Below are 24246 nucleotides of genomic sequence, written 5' to 3' on the forward strand. Positions count from 1 at the left end.
TTCATACATAACAGGCACAGGAAAGATTTTCACTAAGCACGTTTTCGTAAGCTTGAGTTCCTTTGGTAAAAGATTCGAGAAACGGCAATAGTGCACAAGTAACTAACTGGGTTTGCTGATGACCATTCTGACTAATAAATAGCAATGGTCGTTGCAGGATGAGCTTCCCAGAAATGTATCCACATCTGTGATGAAGTCATACAGCTCAACAATTTGAATCAAGAATGGGAAATATTCTCTCTCATTTCATCAGCCAATCATACGCTTGGCCATCTGCAAGATGCTAAATTATCTGTAAGCAATGCAGACCAGCTTTTTTTTAGAATCTGTTCTCTCAGAAATTGTAGCTTTACTATATTTGTTAATCTATTCAAGAAATAAAAAATAATAATAATACATTTGAGATAAGATTTAGCTAATACAAATATAAATGTCTACATGATAGGTGTCTACACCTACTGGTTAACACTGCCAGCAGGTTAAGTAATGTTAACCTACACCAGTAGGTGTAGACACTTGTGTAGATTTCTATATTTGTTAGCTATTCATCAGTGGAGAAAAATATCCACCTTTTGTATGACCATTTTTAGATGACTGTAGAGAGATGAAGTCTAGAAATTAGGTGATGTCTGTCTCACATATACTACTCCGAATTTCTGCTGCACTTGTGAGATATCCAAAGGGAATAAGCTCACTGTTAGAAATACTTGATGGAAAGATCGACAGCCTCGTTGATATCCGTGGGCCTATTATCAAGTTTTGTATCAATCTCCTATAGATAACGAATTCTTCAAGAATCTGAGGTTACTCTAAATACAAGCAAATTAGAGAGACTGTGCATACTTGTTGATCTACAAATTCACTAGTGTTCTTATTCACTTGAATAAGCAAACGTGAAGGGATAACAGGGAGGATGACCCTACAGTGTTCCTAATCTTGGGGAATAATTATCTAGTCATCATTCATGCATCTTTCTGCATCGTAACACTAATGGTTCACAACCTCTATAAAAATTACAGTACTCAAGAGAGAAGGAATTGAGTATGTCTGCAAAAAGCTCGAACTTATTACTGGTTTGTTTCCATTGTGTTTGTCCATTGTCAACTCAGATGAACAAGCCATTATCTCATCCATTATCTGATCAAGTGAGATTCAGACTGTCTAGTTACAGCAAAGAGGAAATGTTGAACTACATATGTATGAGGAATGCCTTATATGCAAATAAATAAATCTAAATTTAAAAAATGCGTATTTTGGCAGTCAACTAAGAAAATGAATGCTGTAGGTGAATATCATACAGGACTTACTGTATCATGACCACATGCTACAGTACCTATCTGCTTTTTCAAACAGATCAGATGCTGTCAGTCAAGATCCAAGTGGCACTGACATTGTTCTCTTTTACAGTATTTCCTCCTCTAGCACCTAGCTGGTTTGTGTGATTGTCCTGTCAAGAAGCTCACTAGCAAGGAACTCAGTGAAGAACTGTTCACACGCATATGTAGGACTTCAGCAATACCAGAAGTTGTCTGGAATATAGTTAGCCCAGTTCCCTGACACTCTTTCACCAACTCACTCAGCAGCACCAGAAAGATTGGCGTCACAAATTAAGGCGTTGTTTTTTGAACACTAGTGTTCACTAGACTGTGTTGCTACTTGTATTTCTGAGGAAGGAGTGTCATCATTATTCCTATGAACAGGCTGAAATGCTGTTTTGGGATATACCAATGCCTCACCAAGTGTCAGTCTTGCAGATACAATCTTATGCCATGCAGCAAGTGTATGAGGTTGGAGCAATGTATACAAATCATTTTGAGTTATCAGACTCCCCTGATTCAGCCTGGAGAAGGATAAGGGGAAACCTTTTCAATTCCATGAATACCTGAAAGGAGACTGCAGTGAAGATGGAGCCAGGCTCTTCAGTGATGCCCAGTACCAAGGCAAGAGGCCACGGGCACAAACTGAAACACAGGTGGTACCATCTGAGCAACAGGAATCACTTCTGTGCTGCATAGGTGCTAAATCTCCTGAAGCCACCTGGCCATGGCCTTGGTTGCCCTGCTGTGGGTGTCCCTGCTATGGCATGGTTGGGCCACAGGTGCCCAGAGGTCGCTGTCAACCTCAATCACTCTCTGTTTCTAGGATTCTATGATATTTCTCCCCAGAATAGCTTGCAAGTGTCATGTGACTAAAGCCAAAACAGTTCAAGATGTATGAGGGCTGCTCCAAGATTAATGTCTCCTATTTTATTATGTTGGTCCACTAAGTCAGAGTGGTATGGCAGAAGAGGTTGAACCTTCCCACTGATATTCCATTACATTTTGTTGCCATGAGACAGACAGCAGCGGAGGAGTAGTCTGACAAAATGGTGTCCTACAAGGAAGTATGTACAAAATAAAGGTGTGGAATTGAATGCCTCCATATGGAAAAAATTGGCACCCATTAACATTCATTGGTGCTTGCTGAAGGTTTATGGAGACCAGCCAATGAATGTGAGGACAGTGAGGTTATGGGTGCTGTGTTTCAGCAGTGGTGACAATGACGGTGGTACAGATTTCTAGGAGCATGGCATGCAGGCTCTTGTTCACTGATAGCAAAAATGCATAGATACTGGTAGCAGCTGTGTTGAAAAATAGTGTTTTGTAGCTGAAATTTTTTTCTATCAAATAGCATTTTTCTATTAATAGCATGGAATAAATTATCATGGAAATAAATAGGAGGCATTACTTACAGAGCAACTGTCACGGAGTTGACCAGATCAATCTATGTCCGTGACAGGGGCGACAGGCCTCTGCCCTCCCTCCCCCACCCCAGTCCCACAAAAATGGGAAGGAAGGAAGGGAGGAAAAGAGCAGCGGCAACAATCTATGGAGGAAAACGTATTTTACTATAATATTGGAATACAAGATAACACAATATATACAGTTTAATTGAAATTGAGATTAATAAATCAGACAAGATGAGAGAGAGAGTTCCCGGGACCGAGTCAAACCTGAAAAGCTTGGAACGGCCAGGAAAGCACCTCCAGCACCCACTGCAAGGCAGCAAGAGAGCGCCCCCCCCACCCGGAAGGGCCAGATCCCGTGACTGCTGTAACGTACAGGGATAGGTAGCTGGGATTGGGCAGTGACACTTTAATGCCCTGTACACTACATGATGTTTTGATGTGGAATACTGAAACCCAAAAAACAAAAAACATAGAACCATGACAGCAACCAACCTATGTGTATAGGCAAAATTAATTCTGACTTTTGAGGCAAATTAGCGTAGTGCTGCTAACTGGGAAGGGAAGGGAGCAAAAAAACCCAAAAAAGTTAATGTCAATATTAGCTAAATTTTAGAATATAAATGTTTGTATTCCTCTGCTTGCAGAAAAAAGCAAAAGTATGATCCAATTATACTTAAGAGATTTCAGTCCAAAAACAGATGAAAATGTCACAAACTTTCTATTTGATTTCACTTATTTAGTCTGTCACTTCAGCTGGCAGAAGTGATATGACCTGCATTTTTGAATTCCAAATGGTAACAGTAAAAAAAATACTTGCATTTAAGAATATTAATAGCAATAGGGCAACAATGCAGCAGAAAGATTTTCTTTTTTTGCAACCCTTCCCTTCCATATTTTAAAGTAAACAATTCATTGAACTCCATATATAAATAGAGAGCACTTAGGTTAATGGAATTTTGAATGATTGTTTTCTAACATTTTTTCATTATGCTTTTGTGTATTTCTGTTGCTTGCATAAACTTTCTACAGTGGTCACTGTAATATTGTAAACTTCTATTTAAAGTAGCCAAAGACCTGGGATAAAGCACCCACTTCCCTCACAAAGGTAATGAGTTCTAATCTTGATGAGGTTCCTATTACAGTGTTTTCTTCACATCTTTATTTTGTTACTCACTAAATTTCAGGGTACTCTTTGAATGATAAGCAGAACAGGCACTAAAAAAATTCCTACCCATATTTCTTATACCACACTCTGTTACTGTCTAGGTCTGAGGGTTTTGTGTGCATCCTTCCAATTCCATTGGTTGGCTGGTGGGATATTCAGTCGTCTTGTTTTCTCCCTAAGGTGCAGAAAATCCACATGTCACTATCTGTTCTGCCTGATACAGAGCTAGAGCTTGAGTCCACGTTGCTTATCTGTCAAGCTACTCAGCATTCATTAAGCACTGCATACAAATCTTTCCTATTAAAACCATCCCACTTTGCATAAATATTCCTCAAGGTATGAAGAGAGCTATTGATTCTTTTTAGCTCTGTCATTTGGCTATTCCCCTTGAAGTTTTCAATTAAAATTGTTTATACAAACTGGAAGAGCAATTACAGCAGAACATCTAACTTGGATTTCAAAATGCTTCTGAGAAAGGACTGTATGTTCTTTAACTCATAAGAATAATTAGAAAAAAACAAATTCTTAAGAACTTCTTGTCCTCACTTACATGGTGTCTCACCTCATGCGATGATTTTATTTTCTCACTATTATGGGACTCAGTGGTACCTGTCTCTGTGTCTTGTTTTTTAGCTCAGAAGGGCTGTGCTCAATTTTTTCATCATCCAGCTTGTATTGGTAGTGTATGTTGCCTCAACCCAGGTGCAAGACCTTGCACTTGGCTTTGTTGAACCTCATGAAATTCACCTGGGCCCACTGCTCAAGCCTGTCTATGTCCCTCTGGATGGCATTCCCTCCCTCTGGCATGTCATCCACACCCCACAGCTTGGCGTCATCAGCAGACTTGCTGAAGGTGCACTCTGCCCCGCTGTCAGTGTCATCAATGAAGATATTAAACAGTATCAATCCCAGCACTGACCCATATGGAACACCACTCCTCACTGATCTTTGAGCTATTAACCACCATTCTCTGGACTTGATCCTGCTGCTAGTTCTTCATCCGTTGAACAGTCCACCCATCAAATCCCTATCTTTCCAATTTGGAGAGAAGAACGTTGTAGGTTACTGTGTCAAAGGCCTTTCTGACAGCCAGATAGATGATATGAGTGACTCTTCCCTTGTCCATTGATACAGTTACACCACCATAAAAGGCCACCAGGTGCTATACCTTTAGCATAGAATGAGATCATAAAGAAATTAAGAAAGGTGGCAAAATAAAATACAAAATAGTAAAGGTAAAAAAAGCAGAAATTATGTTTGGAACATGAACACATCACAATATGCACAAACTCTGCCATGCACAAGATCAGAGTGTATGACAGTACTCAGAAGCCCATACATTTGTTCTTCATTCTGAGCTCCATCATACAAAATCTGCAGACTCTAGTTCGGACATTTTAGGTTGGTAGCTGATAAATACATTGTCATAATTCTGATATTTATTAGGACAGCCTTTAAGTTTTGGAAGTTGCCAGTTGAGTAAGCAGTGTGCAATGAACTCAGTGCCTGCCAAAAATGCTGCTGCTGCAGAAATAACTTCTCTCCTATCAAGTATAATTAACATCTGTCTCGCATGATTTGGCTATTTGTATGAACAGACAAAAATATACATTGAAAATAATAGTCATCATCATCTCATGTGCAGTTTCATTCAATAAATAATGACATCTTATTCCTTATAAAAAGAATAATCTTGGAGGGGAAAAAACTTCTTTCTGTATAAAGAGATGATGGGGAAAGTGAGATCATACTGCACTAATGAGGTTAATAACCTAGAAATGTACTTTTCAGTATCATCAGCCATTACACCTTCAATTTTCTTCTAATTTTGCTTATGTATAATTTTATTATAGCATTCAATTATCAAAACAAAATGTAAACATTCAGCTCAGTTTCAGCTTTTTTTCATTTTGTATTAAAAATTAAATACAGTAAGAATGCATAAAACCCAAGTGTTCAGAAATTCAGCTCTTTATTTGCCTCGAACAGTTCATTGAGTACAAATTTTAAAGCAAAAATTTAAAGCAAATTTTAAACTCTTTGAATACTTGAGCACTGTTTAATTAATTACTTTTAAGTTACAGTTTCTGCTCCATATTTAGAGTGGGAAAAATTCAACTTAGCACTTGTGAAATGTACTGCTTGAACAGACTAACATCTGAGAACTTCAATTTCCCCATCAAAGATGAGAAATAGTCAATTCAGAGCTTTGTAAAGTGCAGTAAGTAATGAAGTTAGCATCCCCCATTATAATTAGATCAAACAGTGAAGAAAAGAAACCTGATGGAGGTTTATCTTAGCAAGATGTCTAGGCTGAGTGCTATATGTATCCAGTTGTGTGGGGTACATTACAACAGAAGTCTGTGCTAAATCACATGTACACCAGTTCTTTTGCCAGTGTTCTGAGTCTCTTACCTGATGTGCATGGCATAAAGTAAAAACATCCAGAGTTGCATTAGAGAAGAAAAAACATTTTCAGGCATATAAATTACATTCCAGGAAGTTCGTGAACCTTTTACTAATGGAGGTTAAAGAGACATTTCATGTAATTCTGTTATGACTTCACTTCTAAGGCATGCCTTGCTGTACGTTACCCAAATTGGGATATTAGAGCAGGGCACATCTCCTCTGACCCTGTTTCACTTAGCCTTTGGAAGAAGTGCAAAGTTTATTTCAACACTTATACATCTGCCTCTTTATAATTGATGATACTGACATTAAAAAAAATAATAAAACAAAAGGCTTCTTTGTTTACAAACCTGTAATGAAAATTTCTTGCTAACGTGCCTGAGCTGTGGCCCTAAGGTGGGCTCCAGTGAGCCAAAGGGAAGGTGTCTGTCTACAGCACAGGCACTGCCCCTCACCAGACCATACTACCTGACCAGATATCACCCTTGCATATAGCCCAACAATTTATTGGTGGGCTTTTGCTTAGATCCCTCTGTAAATTCAACAGGAAAATCACGCAATGGCTTGGTGCAAATCACTGTACCAAAATACTTAGCATATTTATTTGTTCATTCTTTTTTCTATCACTGTAGAAGCCATCTATTTTGAAGTTGGTTTTTTGTTGTTCTGATATCAACAAGAGAAGTATAAAATGCTATTTTTTTACCTCTCGTCATTTTCCAAGCAGGTTAGAATGGCAGCAGCATTATTCAGAGTTCTAAAAAGCTTTCTGTACTCTGCTGGATTGTTTTGAGCAGTCTGCTTAGTCTGTTCTATTCCAATTATTTTCTGTATATCAAACAGTATATTTTTACAGGCCACATTTGAGTGCATTGTTGCTTTCATCAGAAGGAAATACAGTCAGCTATTATATAAGAGATTCAATCATATCTAGTACAGTTCTACTTATCTAAACATTTTTTTTTCTGAATTGTTTTGCAAAAAAAAGGATAATAATAGTAATTATGCTTGAACTATTGTTTATGACAAATATGCTACTCCATCCAAGGTGCTGACCTGATGGATTTTTATTTCAAGCTCTATCATGCTGTAAATACTGTCTTTTTATAGACTGTTCAGTTCTGAATGAGGGATGGTGAGATTTTAAACATTTCATTTACTACACAAATAATGAATTCTCTTTTCCTAGGATGTAAGATATGTAATTTCAAGTCAAATGGAAGTAATGTCTTAGCAAAAATGTTGGCATGCAAAATTTTCTTTAAAACTGTTTGAATTGAAAGTAACATTTGCTTAAGAAAGTTAAGTGAGGAATCAAAATCAAGATGTTCCTTATTTGTATAGACTTTTAATTGATCTAGTTCAGCCAAAGGGTCACAGACTGGCGATGTTTATCTAATCCCAACCTAGAAAATACATCTCATAAAATACATGGTTGTTTGTGTGACTTCCTTACCACCAATACCTTAACCTTCTATTTACCAAGACTGTTAAAGTTGATGATTCTCTTAAGGCTTGGAAAGCAGCACATTTATCTGTAGAATACATGTAGGTATAGATACAGTGGCCCAGTGTGAGTGTGGCTCCAGCACTGACACCAGTATCAGCCCTCCCTGAGGCTGCTCTGCACACTGGGTCTTTTTACACTAAGCTCCTATACAATCATTTTCAAAGGCATAATCTCAGACAGAGCATCACTGGAATAATCCAATTCTGTGTCACCCTTCCAAATATATTTTTTTCTAAGCTAGTCTGTTAGAGACAATCCATTAGGAAACAATAGCACATTCTGTATAGTGAAGGTATCTGAATGTATCTTTAAATGATCAATAGATAGTACTATAATATTGGTTCTGTACTTGAATTGAATTTTGAATGTTTGTTGCAGACTGCTGTTATGTGTGTTTATCTGTGTGGAGATGTGTTTAGGGTGAATAATTCCATATAATTGTATGTGTGTGTGAATAAGTATGAATATATGTACACATTTAATATATATTAAATATATATATAATTTAGTCAATTTCAGGAAAAAAAAAGTTCCATCTCTAGGATTTCATGGAGGTAGAGGAACTATATCCTCATTTCATAATGTCAGATATTATGAATATCATTGAGGGCCTCTGTGTTAGGGATCAGTCACTTTTGCAGAATGTCAGTCTGGTCCCAAAATGCATTTCCCACACAGAAATGCATCCACATGTTAATGTAGCCTTTTGTGGGTTGTGCATGAGAGTTTGGAACTAATTCTCTTCCACTGTAGCTTCTGTACTAAACATCTAAAAATCTAGACCTGCTGTTCTCTCTCGATTTCTCTCACACAGCCTTTAATGCAGGGGAAAGGAAAAAGCAGGACAAGTGCAGGAGCAAGAAGGGATTACACAAAAAGGTCTAAATCAAAGGATAAATAAGAAATGCTGTCTTGGTATTTCAAGATCTGTTTGAACAATGCAAATGCATCAAATGTAGGCAACCTTTAGTCTATTGTTCTCCACATATGATTGTTTTATTTTGATCTATGACATAGATATCATAACAGAAATCTGAAACAATTCCTCTGTGTGTGAAGGCTGGAAGGAGAAAATTGATGGGTTAAGCCAGTTAGTCCTCCTGTTGTAAGAGCAGCTCTATCCAATGCTGTGGTATACTTACTCCTTGCTGTACTATATGTTGTACAGCATTGTTGTATCTGCTTCAGCAGACTGAGCAAGAATTTTACATTTTCTTGCAGCATCAGCAAGTTCGTTTCCCAGATCTCAGATCTGACAGAGGCTACCATGACAATTTATTTTTTTTTTTACCTCTGTTTGCATTTTGCAATGGCAGTTCTTAGGATTGGTATGTATATATAAAACCAACTCCTTCAGAAGAATGTCAATGTTTCATGCATTGTAGCCTTACTATTATATTTCTATCAGTGATGGAATTAAATGTTCTTTTAAATCCTGATTTAGCTGGGGAAGAGAAATAACAGTAAGCTTGTAAAACTTTTGTTCTTTTTTCCATTTCTTTACACTTTAGTCAATTTGGTGCAACAGTATTCATTAGCTGAATGCACATTTCATATTTTTGTGTTTGATTCTGTTTTTTAATTTGATAACGCTCACATAACTAATTTATCTTTTAATGGTGACAGCTTTTAATCTCTTTCACGTCTTGTTGGTATCTGAGCACATCTGAGTCTTACTTAGGTATTCAAAATCTTTGTTATGCCTCTAGAGCATCCTTCCCAAATGGATTCTATTTGTCCAAGTGGAAAAAAAAAAAAAAAAAGACTATATTATCAATCATTTTAAACTCATTTTAAACAGTTTTGGTTTAACACTCCCCATAGCTACAAAGCAATAACAACACAGACAATTTGTTCTACTTCTTTTCAGAGTTAGTGGAGAGGGAAAGAATCCTTCATTATAGAAGAAATTTAGAGAGTGTCAAAGAACCAAATTGGGAAAATATTTAATTAGAATCCAAAGTAAAAGCTGACTACACTCCAGTGAAGGAAAAGCATATCTGATATGTGCACACAGTTCTTCCTCATGAGAGTAGAAAACTTGCCAGCTGACTCATAGCTCATCTTTGACAATTCTGTCTGTAATTATTGTAATATTTTCCGCATTGATACGTTTGGGGTACATTAAAGGTTATCTATGTAGGGACTGTGCAAATACCCTTCAGCTTCCTTGGCCAAAGTGTCGGACAGTGGCTGCTGATACTGGATAAATCTTATTCTAAACATCCTCTGCACCATGTTTCTCCTTGCATTGCTAGTATTCTTTACTTTTTTCAGTATTTCCATTTTAAGCGATGTCTTCACTTTCCCTGTTCCCAGTCCTCTTCCGCTACGCTGGCTTGCAGGGAATTCTCATCCTAAGGAGCTTTTGCTGAGAGCCACAGCCTGAAGCTGATCATGGGGGGGGGGAGGGTGTCAGCCCCATCAGAGCACAGGCCTGTCTATCTAGTGCCTTCTATCTCAAGAAGACACAGCTTGAAGAAAAGTGTCACCTATAGTTATTAGCAGCACTTTAGACCAGGTGGAACTTTGATTCTCCTTCTAAATCATTACTGCTTTTGAAGCACCTAAAGATATTTGAATAAATGTGAAAATCTGTGTACCTCTGTATTTCTAAGGTGCATTTCAGACAAGTTCTGCTAGGAGAGCTTCATGATACTCAGCATTCAATCTGCAAATAAATTGTAATAAATTCTGGAAGCTGGTAAATTCTGAGAAGGAAAATGAATATGGTTACCACAAATATCAGTTTAGTGCCCTCTCTATTTATGATCTCTATCATATAACATTGTGTAATGAGGTTGAGAAGCATTTGATGCTAGTTTTCCCTAGCATATGAAATCATACGTAGAACTAGCAACTTTACTGTAATGACATTAACAGCACTTCAGACTTTTTTATTGCATAAGCCTCATTTACTGTAAGCAGTTAATCAGAATGGAGTCATAGAATCATAAAGGTTGGAAAAGACCACTAAGTCATCTAGTCCAACTATCAACCTATCAGCACCACGAATATGAATATGCCTTCCCAAGAGAATTCATAGTTCTCTCGTATTATGATAATACATAGACTTGTGAAATAATATGAAAGATGGAATAGTTTCTATCCTAATGGAAATAAAGTGATAGAACTTTTCAGAAATTATTTCTTCCCAGTATTTAACTGTAATCCCAAATATTTATTGACTCTGCAGATCCAGTCTTGACAATGTTTCAGTAGCACTTGACAATATGCCAAGATCACTAGACATTAAATACACCGACTGATTTATTTAGCTTTTATGTCTGTAAAAATTGTCAGTGCTAAACAATTTTGGGGTCCCTTGCTGAGGAGAGCTAAATTTCTGCCAGTTTGGAAATGCTATGATCTTCTAAATATTATCTGGGAATGTAATACACATTCTTTCATCAGTATAAAATTAGGAAAAGAAATGTAACTGTGATATTTTGTAATTACACTGTTTTGTTCATTGTTTTCAATTGTCGTAAAAGTGTAATAGATTTTACAATTTGGTTTATTGTCCTATGAACAAGGACACATTTTTTCCTGCTATAGAAGTATCCATTGTAAACCCTGTGAAATCAAAGCACACTAAGTTAAATAAATGCAGAATTCATTCACTCAGTTATGCTGAACTTTGCTGGTAGGACACAGTTATTTATAGTGATGTCTCCCTTGCCATTGTCAGCAGATCTGGATTTGATTTGACTGATTCATGAAGACAATTTGGGGTTTATTTTCATGAACCTGCAATTTCTTGATTATACTAAATGCAGAAAGAATTAAAATAGACAAGGAGTCTTTCATTGTTGTACCTCGGGTTGTTTGGATATTTTATTTTAACCTTGGGTGAGTTTCTTGGGACTATAATACCTATCAGAATCAATGACTTTTCACTGTACATCTAAAAATGACTAATAATTGCAGCTGTCACCTTACTGTGAATTTTGTCTGGAAATTGCTTTCTGACAGGACATCTGTGTGAGCAGTGTGCACGTGCAAACCTTAAAAATTAACAATTTCATACTTGAATTGTTATAAGAAGCAGAAAGAACAAATGTAGCTTTGATACAAATTACTATCAATTTTTAAAACATTCCTTCTGTGAGAAAGATTCACCAGCATATTTAAGGCACAAACACAGTCAGTAAGGTAGTTAGGAAATCATTTTTAGAGACAGGGAAGAGCAGAGCACCAAGCACAAGTCTGTTTCCTTTCACCTTTCTCTAGCATTCTGCTGCTGACATTTGTATCTCCAGATCTTCCTGGTCTTTCCATCCTTGTATCATATTGTGTATACTCTCGTCCATTGCTTCTCCATAATTACCTCCTGTCTGTAACATGCTGCATTCCTGCATGTGTTTCTCTTCTATGCTTCTCCGTGCACTTTTTCATGCAACAGATAGTTCTTAAAAGGAAATATGCCAATTGGCCATCTCATTTCTCACCATCTTCGTAGGTTGCCCAGATAAGTGTAAGTTGTGTACAAAATAAGCTTGAGCTAAATTTTCCAAGCTTGTCACTGTAGCTACAACCTCCAATTGGCCACAACTTGTGTTGTTTCTGATGGACGTGGAAGACCTTTTTGTTCTCTACAGCTGCCTAAAAGGAGGTTGTGGCGAGGTGGGGATTGGCTTCTTCTCCCAAGTAACAGCGATAGGACGAGAAAGAATGGCCTCAAGTTGCACCAGGGGAGGTTCAGGTTGGTTATTATGAACAATTTATTCTCCAGAAGAGTGGTGAGTCATTGAAACAGGCTGCCCAGGGAGGTGGTGGAGCTACTGTCCTTGGAAACATGGAGATGTGCTGCTGAGGGGCATGATTAGTGGGCATGATGGTTAGACTAGATGATCTTGGAGGTCTTTCCCAACCTTACTTGTTCTATGATTCTATGAAGCAGTACATCCTCAGGAGAGGTGGTGGCATCTACTTTCTCAGGAGCAGGGTGGAAATACTGTATGGAAGCATATGTAAATAAGTGATAATCTTTCAAGGAAAGGTTTAATATAATGTACATTTTGAGAAGGGCTTTTTAACTAAAGGCCACCCATGGGATGATTCTCAGTGAGAACACTAGGAGATGGCAAGCATACTGAGACTGCTTTTTCGGTATGGACAAATAGAGAAGTCTGATATGGGATGACAGTCATTCTTAATAACTTATTTTAATTTACATTTGCTCATTAGCTAATTAACAATAAATTTAAACGTAGAAAATTAATGCTTTTCTAAAGAGGAAGGTAGTGTGTTGTTATACACTGAATATCCTTTATTTATATAATCTGAGATTTGTCTGTTGAACACTTACTGGTATATCCATAACACAGCTCCATTGCTGAAAGAGTTAGATTCCAGCCACTAAGCTGAATCCTTTCTTCTCAGTGGAAAATTAAAGAATATTTACCCTGCAGTGGTGTTACTGATGTTCAAGTATTTACTACAGGAGAAGGGAAGCCACACAAAAATGTATCTCTACAGTGCTACAAACTTTACAGGAATACTGAATATTCTAGTCTCCTTCTCAGAAAGCTAATAAACCAAAGCTGAACATAGAGAAAGCAAACAAGACATATGAGGAGGCAGAATAAATGCTGGGATGTTGGATAATCTTCATAAAAGGAGAATGTGTTTCTTAGCCCTGCAACTGCAGCAGTGAAAACTGACCTTTGTCTAACCAATGGTAGGCTGGAATTTCAGTTTTTTTATAAAGCAGGTGTGTTTTAAATAATGTGGTAAGTGGGATTTTTTTTGATGATTTCCTCCATCTCACCAATAAATTATTAAGCAAGCTGTGATTTAGATTCAGTGTAGTGTTCACGAATAGGCTGAAAAACAAAGGAAAAATTAATCTGTAGTGAAGAAGTTAAACTGTTTTGCAAAGAATAAAAATATACTGTCCTTGAAAATGAGTGATTGGTAGTGAAAGAGGCTCCAGAGATATTCAGATAACATTTGCTTGGAAGGAAGGTCAGTTAGATAATTGATTACCTTCTATTAGCCTGGAAAAATTACCGTAAAGCCTGAAAAAAAGGAATTCCTCTATTGCTCTTTAATACACAATTTTAAAATAATATGTTTATACATTCCTAAGAAACTATTGTGTAGCCTTCCTGGTATAGAAATGATGTTAAAAGTTCTCTGTAGTAGAAGTAATTCTGTTCATGATTTTACTATTTAAAAAAATAAATTAAAAAAAAAAAAAAAGAAAATAGAGATAATACATGAGATAAACATAATTAAAGATTGAAAAGAGTTTGTAAAACTCTTGAGTAAGAAAGGACTCTTGTACTAGACTTACATTTGAAGAAGATATTTGTTAATGAATTGGTAATCATAGATGACTCCCTATTAAATATAATGAGGTACTCACAGGTAGTAGACTAGTAGTTAAAATACATATATTTCACTGGGAATTATTTTACTGATTTGAAAAATGTAAATTCTTTTTAATATAAATATAATACTTCCTGTCCTTGAAGTTGTATAAAAACATTAACCTGCAGTAATCCAGACTTTTTTTGAAGCGTTTGTCTGTGGTGGTTTCAGGGTGCCAACCTTGTGCCTCCAAGATGCAGCAAGATTTGAGGATTTCCTTTTATGTATATTCACACACATACATACACACATAGATACTCTAAATTTCTAGTGTGGCAACACAGTAGATGCTCTAATGCCAAGGAGGTGGCAATGAATGATCAGACAGTTCATTATGAGTGGCACAAGATGTTTAGCCAGAGACAAGTTCTTCAGCATAAATTTTGAAAGTGATTTAGTGGTGTTAATAGCAGTGCCCGGGACAACAGTCATTGTAAACATTTCTTATGGGAAGTACTTGGACACATTATAATGATTGACCTTGCTAAAAAACACATTAAGGCAGCACTTTCAGTCTAGGTTCCTATTGGTTTCACAGCCACAATTTGACTTTGAAACAAGCACCTGATTTCCACAAGTGCTGAATGCCAGCAGGTGCTGTGGTCAGCAGAACAGGGACCTGAGTGATGGCACAAAAAGCCATCACACCTTTTAATCTTAGCTTTAAACCTGATAGCAAAATCAGGTCTGCACTAGCAGGTGAAGTTAGGCATCTGGATAAGCACTGTGAGTGGATCAAGAAAAATGGAGTATTGAGCAAACAGTATTGAAAGTCACAATCGAAGATCAAAATCAAACCTCATTGCCTGTTCCTAAAAGCACTCAGCTTCATATATATTTCAGCATATAAAGACATTCGTACATGTGCAGAAAATGCCCTTCACCAGGAACAGGAGGCACTGCCTGCTTCCCAGCAGGGAGAGGCACTGCTCAGTATTTACATCATGCTCTACCATAGCCAATGCCTTTAGGCTGTTGGGAGGCTCACGGGCCTACTTCCCCCCTCCTGGGAGCCATTACCCAGATAAATGTGATGCTCTGAGTATGGAAATGAAATGTTGTGTGTACAAAAGAAAATGTGTTGAAAATTCTGACCTTCTTTTTCTAAAGAAAAAAAGGACTTGATTTTTGCATGAGCCTCTGCACGGTGACACCTTTCAAAGTGTTCCCAAATAACTATGCGAACGTGGCATGCATTTTTTATCTTGCTCTTCAGATCCACTAGTGTTTTGTAATTCAGTTCATTCACACCAGGAGTTTCAAGATGAGAAACTGGTTCTTGCAAGCAAAACCTAGATAAAATAGGCTTATATAATTTGTAAATAAAAGGCTGCCTTGGAAATTTGACTTATTTTTTTTTAATGTGGTCTTGTGTCCAAATTACTTATCATCTTTGGAATAATTACTGTTGTGGTTTAACCTGGCAGGTGGCTGAGAAGCACACAGTCATTCACTCACTCCTCCCTTCCCAGTGAGATGGGGGAGAGAATAGAGGGAAAAAAATGTGGAACTCGTGGGTTGAGATAAAACTATTTACTAAGATAAAGAAAAGGAAAAGGAGAATAATTATGCCTATTTGTATACATGTAAATGTATAGGAAGGTATGTAACAAGTGATGCACAAGCAATCACTCACCACCTCTCAACTGATGCCCAGCTGACCTCTGAACAGGGGAAGAGTGAAATAAACTTCCTCCCTTGAGCATTCTGCTTGATGTTATGTGGTATCAAATATTCCTTTGGCAAGTATGAATCCTAATTCTGTTCCCTCCCAGCTCCTTGGGCCCTTCACTGAGGATGGCTTGGCTCTCTACAGCGCTGCTTAGCAGCAAATATAAACATCAGTCTGTTATCAACATTGTTTTCCTTCCAGAATCAAAACATCATATCAGACACTCCAAAAAAACAGTTTTGTCCCAGCTGAAACTAAGACAATTACTATTTTTTTTGAAAGTAGCTGTTTAAAATGCTTTCAGATGCTTGAAGAAGTGAGAAATTGTTTAGCTCAGATGAGAATCTGCTGCTCTTCAGCACTTTACGAGCAACATTCAAGTATTCTTTTGCTACTTACTTACTTTCATTTTATTCTGTGATATTTACACTGGATCAGCAAACAATCGAGGTCTTTAGATTTATTTTTTTTTTTTTTTGAATGTGTTTTATTTCTTTCCCCCAAAAATAAAATAAAATAAAAAATTAAATGCTTCTATTTAAATAGCTTTTACCACTGTATGCAAAGTACAAACAGAAATGTAAATAGTTTCTTCCACTAATCCACATCTGGCTGAGTGTAATTACATGATGCATGCTGGTTAAGCACAAAAATTTTGAATAGACAGCTTTTTAATTAGGCATGTGCATTGGGTCAGAGCAGAATTAAAAGAGGTTCTGAAAATTTGATTTGATAATAATGGCACCTGCTTACTCAACAGATCTGGGTCTCAGGCACAGTTGCAGTCATGTCTGTGTTAAATCTTCCCCCTTGAAGAGGAAGCAAAGTTCTGAACAAGGGCAGTAAGGTTTATTCTGACTCACACGTCAGTCCTTCCTATGGCAGGGATGGAGTTATGCACTTGTGCAGTGATCCTTTGTAGAACTGCTGACTTGAAAATGTGATAAGCAGCTGTTTGCCTCTATTGCTCAGGTTTCATTAAGAGGAAAAGTCAGGGCTTTCTGACCATGTCTGAGGGCCTGGATGCACAGAAAAACATTTTTATTTCATTTTTGCCAGATTTAATAACTAATTATTTGTATTATGCTTCGATTTTTCCTGCAAACCTCATTTCTGGGAGCCCAGTGAGTGAATGGCAGATATTTGTAAGGCAGTGACCTGTCAGCTTCGCTGTTTGTCAGTACATGGGTAAAACTTTCTGTAAAAGATGAAGACCAGGAAATAGCCCTTCTCTGCCAATCTAAAAAGATATATTTTAATGGGCTGTTCAGCATGCTCACACACCAGCAAGTTGTCCTGAAATTATTTCTGAGCTACAAGCAGCTGACCATCGTGTGTCCCAGCAGCCCTCTTCATTTCAGTATGGCTGCATAAACTATCTATGAAATAAAATTGTTACAGAGCCAACGACAGAGTGGTCAGTTTTAAATGTATAGCCCTCTTCCAGTTTGTGGCTGTGGCTATGATGAGAATGCACATCTCCCAGGTAACACTCTCGGTAAGTTTTAGCAGTTAAATAGTCCTCCTTAAAAGAAGTGAGAATTTCCTTGGTAGGTATTTTAACTACTTCGGTATTAATATGCAATAGCCACTTCATGCTGCAGTCTTCTTTAAGAAGTGATTACAATTCAGTAATTTTTATTTTCAAAACAGGGATCATTATGTGATTAAAATTAGCAAAAAGTAGGTCCACTTAAAAAAAAAAATAAAAAAATAGGCTACCACTGATTGCAGAGTCCCAGGTTTTATCTTCCATTTATAATACTTACGCTGCTACAGTGTGAGTATTTAGAGCCGAGTTGATGTTATAGGGTTCTCTGGGAGGTCACAGTAGAAGAAAACAGAAATTCTGTTTACATAGAGCCTTTCAAAATCTCATGTGTTCTAACAATTGACTGTACCCACTGATAACAGAAATTATTCACACACTGAATTAACACCTATGGAAAGGGAAGTGAAGCTGAGGCTTGAAGTTTCAGAATATAATTTGGTCTTTACTGTTTAACCAGCTGGCCCTTATGTGCTGCTTCCTTCTTTGTGCTGCTGCTGGTAGATGTATGTGCATGTACAAAAACTTCTCGTTTCTGAGGAGTCTTCTCCTCTTCCATGACCATCAGTCACATGTGCTGTTATTGGAATTACCGTGACATTTTGTGTCTCAGTGCTGGAAACATGTCAGCAGCTCGGAATTTATTAGTAATAGGCTACTTTGCCAGCAGTATTGCAGTACTTTGCAAAAACAGAAGACAAGGTCACTGCTAGGAAGTGACAGAAGCAGCTAGCAATAGCAGTACATAACGTAGGTGGGCAGGTGTAGGAAGAACTTCAGCAATAAAGTCATCACATTGTTCACCTTATATTTTGTTGGTTCTGAAGTTCATGCAATATATGCACATGCAGACTTTGAAGTGTATGGTTGAGAAATACAGGTAGAAATAAGTAATACAGAAGTTAGTAGTTGTTACAAAAGATATAAATGCAGAAAAGGAAGAAAAAAAATAAAGCATCCTGAGTCTCACAGAGCTGGTTCTTCCTGTGCTCCTACACTGACTTGCCAAACCATGGGCTGTTTTCAGCTCCATTGCTGTAGACTGTGCTGGCTATGTGGGGAGAGCAGGGCTGCCTCTGCCCCCACCAAATCACAGAGTTTCTTCTAGATTGTGAATGAGGTCATCAGTTAACAACAAAGACCTAATGTGCCTTCTTTTCTTTGAGTTTGGACGTGGAAGTAGAAAGAAGTCCGAGTACCAATGAGAAGGGCCTTACAGGAAGTGGTTCAGTTCACTGAGGTACCATAAAAACTCCAGTTAGGGGTCTGAATGTGCAAGAAACAGTAATGGCAAGAAATTTACAGATGTCAAAAAAAAAACGTCACAGATTGAATTTGGATCAAGCACTCCATGAGTGAAAAGAATTATTTTTGCAGAGTTAATAACAGGTCTCCATATTCTGATTTGACTCTGTAATGTTATAAAGGACAGGAATGTAAGTAGTAATCCGTCATTAAGGGGGTGTCAAAGCTCACAGATTTCTTTGTTAGTCACCAGGCTAATGAATGATAATGATAGTTTACGCCTGGATTTTTGTTTGATTGATTGCTTTAAGATATATAGATAACAGAACATTTAAGCAAGAAATCAGCAATTAATTCCATTTATATTACAGGAAAAAATAATTAATAATCATGAAACTTTAAAAGGCAAAACAAGCTAGTCAAAGTGAAATATTCTGGACTGTGATGGATATGCCTGTGAACAAGGCATAGAATTTCACCAGGTCTAACGTACTGCATTGTATTTGACAGCAGGGAACTAGGTTCAAACCTACGATCCTAAGTTTGTCTGTCAAATGCAAGAGCCTGAATAAGGCAGAGGAAACTCTTCAGGCATTTTGACAAATTTGGTTGCCAGCAGTATCCTCTAGCATTGTTTCACTCAATACTGAATTGGGATGTTGACTACTGGAAAGTGGGATCTGTTCTTGTGATGGTGCAGGTGTTTGAGATGAAGGACAGAATATTTTTTGCCCACTCTCCTGGGTAGCAAAGCTGTCACTTCATCAAGAGAGTGCCATTCAATTGCCTATTCTGCATGGCAGCCTTGTCTCTTTTATCCCTGAAGTCAGATAGGATTGGTAGTGCATGTGCAGAGTTCTTAAATGTTGGGGAAATGTGGGAGAAGACATCATGGGGGGGACACTGATGTGCAGAAGTGTCTAATCTAGAGAAGAAAATACACGGTGGGATCTCATCAGTGTCTACAGTACCCGAGGGAAGGATGCAAAGAGGACGGAGCCGGGCTCCTCTCATAGCTGCTGAGTGCCAGGACAGGATGCTGTGGGCACAAATGGGAACACAGGAAGTTCCATCTAGACATGAGGAAGCGCTTCTGTGTTGTGTGGGTGATGAAGCAGTGGCACAGGCTGCTGAGAGGCTGTGAGGTCTCCTTGATGATCTTCAAAAACCACATGGCCATGGTCCTGGGCCCGCTGCTCTGGGTGTCCATGCTGGGGCATGAATTGGGCCAGATGGACCCTGATGTCCCATCAAACCTCTGCCAGTCTTTGACTGTGGAAACAAACTCTAGTCAGTTTAGTACATTTAGTTCTAAAAGCCAAAGTATGATGCTAAATTTAAACATTCTGCAGAAGTTTGAGGGGACCCACTCACTGTGGAACTGTGATTTCTGGAGGCAGAATGTCTTGCTAAGATACTCATGCAGGAATTATAAAGGGGATAGCATTTATGCTTGTCCATATGCATCCATTATTATTAGAAGCAGCAGGAGGTAACTGTCCATGAAGATGCTACAGGAACCTTTCAGGAAATTTTCCTAAAGTAGAGAGGTTTTGAACTCTGCATTAATATGGCACCGTCTCTGTAATGCTCTTAACTTATCTCTCTCTTCCTACCAAATGCTGGGTATTTCTTTCTGTGTCAGTAATAAAAAATTCTCAGCCTGGCAACAGAGTTAGGCTGGAAAAAAACTCCTACAATCCAGAGATATATTTGAACAATTTCTGAAATTAACCCCTTTTAATCCTTCTTCATATCTCATGATCTGAAACTTCTTCGCAAGCTGACACCACTGCAGCTTCACCATGAATTGAACTTGGTAACTCATGCCTTTCTCCTCATCCCTTTTAACCTTCAGCCATATGTTCACCATATGACAATATAACATTATGGGTCTCAAACAGATCAACTGTGAGTTATGGCTTCAGAGTGTGCCCTAGATACACTGTTCACATTAAACCTCAGAAAGCATAAGAATATTTTAAAATGTTGATAGAGGAAATGTTGAAGAATTTGTGAGGGATAAAACTTCATAATACTTTGTGAGGGATAATAGCTTAATTATTTTGAGTAGTTCTTAGCCAAAACCTCTGAATGTTCATTTCTGCCTTTTCAGTGACTGGCAGAAGGGTTGACTTCAGCTGTATATTTTCTTAGCATGCTTTTTGTGGACTGGCTAATTTCTTTTCACCAGATAGCTACTGTTATGTCACTTAGCTTATCTAATCTCCTGATTTCTGAAAAACATCTTGTTTTAAGTTTTAAAACACAGCCAATGCTGTACAAATATATAAAGTGAAGCAGACAAGGTTTCCCTGCCCTGCACAAATAATGCTTTGATCCTTTTGCACCCTCTGCTTAAGTGTTGCAAGAGAGGATGAACAGATTGCTCTCCTCCCACTACATATCTGCATTGCCAGCACTCAGGGAAATAAAGACTGCATGGATTAGAAAGTTACAAGGGTACAATGAAGGCATAAGCTACTGCAGTAGGAGCATGTATTGAAGAGGTCTCAGTTGAACAGTATCCATCCTATTATGAGCAATGTCAGCCTCGCTGCTAATGTGGAAGCCAGGGATGAGAGTGCAGGTAAGATCTTTCTATAGCAGGGCATGATCAAATCACAGTGAATTGCAGCTGCTGCCACTATAATGTCATACAGCAAATTCTTTCTCTCTTTAATATATTGACTTTCAAAAACTGTTTTTATAGCATCAGCTGCTTAAGACTGAAGTATTGGAGCTCCTTCTGCACTACCTATGAGATGAACATACTGCTTTTGCTTATAGCTTGAAATCTATTTATGACGCATTTAAGACTGTATTTGTGGCTCCTATTATTTGTGAATATTATTCACAAGTACTTTAACAAATTCTGTTCACATTTTTTCCCTTAACACTCTCTGAAGAAATCTTTCAACAAATCACAGTTTATGCATAAGCAGTTAATTACTGTCAGCTGTTGGATAGCCTGACTGTGTGGGAATTGACCATTTCATTTTCACGTATAAACAATCTTTGCCTTTTCCTGCACTGGCATCTTGATGATGCTCTTTTTTCCTCAGTTTGCTTGATTAGATCTTTTGATTTAAGCACTTGAAAGATGTAATTTCACAAATATACTCAAAGCAATTCTACACAAGCTGCCTCTTCCTCCCCAAATAATTCTCATTTTATTGCTGAGTTCTGAAATATCATTATAAAGCAGTATGTTTTGAAAAGTCAATTATTGAACTGTATACCTTGTAGACACCTCATCATGTTGTCTGTATAAATGATTTTTTCTTCCTAATTAATGGTAGGGTAATAACAGGATTTAAAAAAAAAAAATAGTTCAACTTGCAGAGTTCTCTAACCAAACCTACCTATTGTTGTTTCACTAAAGTGCAAGCCAGCTGTGGTCAACAAACTATTCTGAATATTGTTTTTACAAATCACTTATTTTTATTTTAATGCATACTGTAACATTACCTTAAAATTATTTATGAATATTAATACATGTATCCATTCTAACAATAAGAAGGAAAGCAAATCTCTTTCTGAAATTTCCTTAAAAAAATATGATTGGTGGAGGAGCAAATAGCCCACAAATAGCCTGTTGATTTGAAGCATTCTGCTTTCATGCATAATGTTCTGACTGCTAGTTCTGTACAAGATTCTGAACATAAAAGTAACACCTTTATTTTCATTTGACAAGCTGATTTAGTTGGAAATTTGGAAATCTTAAACTGTCTTTCTGGTGTTTGTCTAGATTCCTTCAAATATAACAGTCTGTCTAATAAAAAGCTATTCTACCTACGTACCAAATTTGTCCTGTCATCATGCTTGAACTATTGCAGCTACAGAAAAATACCACTGAACTTTTCTTCAATATGCGAGGCTCAGTTTAGTTCCTGCCTAGAATTGAAAGTGACTGTAGTAGTTCTGGATGTTTGATAGCAACAACATTTAATAGAAAACTGTCAATATCATGTCCAATAAAAAAGCTACTTCTTCAATCACGTTAGCTGAGCCTTCCATCTCTGTTCATTGATTCTCATGTCCACAAGTACGTACTATTTCCTTTCTTCTTTTATTCTTCAACAAACAATAACATTTCTTAATAACAAGCCCTCCAAATAAGCTACCACTGTATCTTAAAAAAAAGTCATCTGTGGAGTACACTGAAAGGAGTAGAAAAATAGGAAAGAAATGTTAAGAAAAGGTATATTCCTGAATCTAGCTTAATTCTCCAGCTGTGAGCTACCACGGAAAAGAAATAGTACTACCGTTGTCTACCTGTATTACATTTGTTGGTAGACAAACTAATTTTTTGTCTCCTCTGTTTGAGTCAACATGTTGGTCTAATCTATTGTATTTTTTTAATAGAGATCTATCTCATTAAAGAAAATTGTACAGCGTGCAGTTACTAAAATTTTCTCTTATTGTTGCTCTCTTCTTCTCTTTCTAGGTGATGTGATTGTCTATATTAATGAAGTTTGTGTCCTTGGACATACTCACGCAGATGTAGTCAAACTCTTCCAGTCTGTTCCTATTGGTCAGAGTGTCAACTTGGTGCTATGTCGTGGATACCCTTTGCCCTTTGATCCTGAAGATCCTGCCAACAGCATGGTGCCACCCCTTGCAGTAATGGAGAGGCCTCCGGTAGTGGTAAATGGAAGACATAACTATGAAACTTATTTGGAATACATTTCTAGGACTTCTCAGTCTGTTCCAGACGTAACAGATCGACCACCACACTCCTTGCACTCCATTCCAGCAGATAGTCAGCTTGATAGCACATTCCCACCACCTGCCCATGATGATAATGTATCAATGGCTTCTTCTGGGGCCACCCAAGCTGAACTTATGACCTTAACCATTGTGAAAGGGGCCCAGGGCTTTGGCTTCACTATAGCAGACAGTCCTACAGGACAGAGGGTGAAGCAAATTCTAGACATTCAGGGATGTCCTGGTTTGTGTGAAGGTGACCTCATTGTTGAGATCAACCAGCAGAATGTACAGAACCTGAGCCATGCAGAAGTAGTGGATATACTTAAGGAATGTCCTGTTGGAAGTGAAACTTCTTTGATTATCCATAGAGGAGGTAAGTTTGGAAAGTGTGTACAATTGCAAAAATGTGTGTAAAAGGTTCTAAACCATAAGACATCCATATATATTCACTACATCCTTGTGTTCTAAATGGGAAATTAATTTCCATGTTGTGGGAGGTAACACTATTGGTACTGAATAAGTATGTCTGCAATTAAGTATTCTAGGCAAAATGTTTGTGTTTTGAGTGTCAATAATCCCTACTCTGTATAAGGGTAAAACTAGAGTATTTCAGGACCTTTCACCCTTCAATATTATGTGTCGTGTGCAGCAAACTTTTATCACCCCAACCCAGTGCTGCAAGCTTTGTATGTATTTTCTTATATTGCATAATTAAGGTAGATCAAAATTGGAGCAGTCTTTCAGCCATTTACAAGATTATTAGTCTGTATAAGCCGTTTTGTGCCTTTTTTCCTTGTAAAATTACTGTATAGCAATTGTTTCGTTTCTTTCTGAACAACAAAGATCAAACAAAGCATATTTTTCTCTCCTTTAAAAA

The 24246-nt window shown here is 37.5% G+C and overlaps 1 protein-coding gene across 3 annotated transcripts in view; it reads left to right on the forward strand.

The window, feature by feature from the left end:
• MAGI2 (membrane associated guanylate kinase, WW and PDZ domain containing 2) overlaps positions 1-24246 on the forward strand; it is a 708774-nt gene that overhangs the window by 570274 nt on the left and 114254 nt on the right. For all 3 annotated transcript variants that reach the window (XM_042872317.1, XM_042872319.1, XM_042872318.1), the window contains exon 10: positions 23107-23742. In XM_042872317.1, the coding sequence (XP_042728251.1) occupies positions 23107-23742 (636 nt within the window). The remainder of the gene's footprint in view (positions 1-23106; positions 23743-24246) is intronic.

This window comes from Lagopus leucura, unplaced genomic scaffold (genome assembly GCF_019238085.1).
Source record: "Lagopus leucura isolate 7727_CA_CO unplaced genomic scaffold, USGS_WTPT01 Super-Scaffold_100008, whole genome shotgun sequence".
Taxonomy (NCBI): Eukaryota; Metazoa; Chordata; class Aves; order Galliformes; family Phasianidae; genus Lagopus; species Lagopus leucura.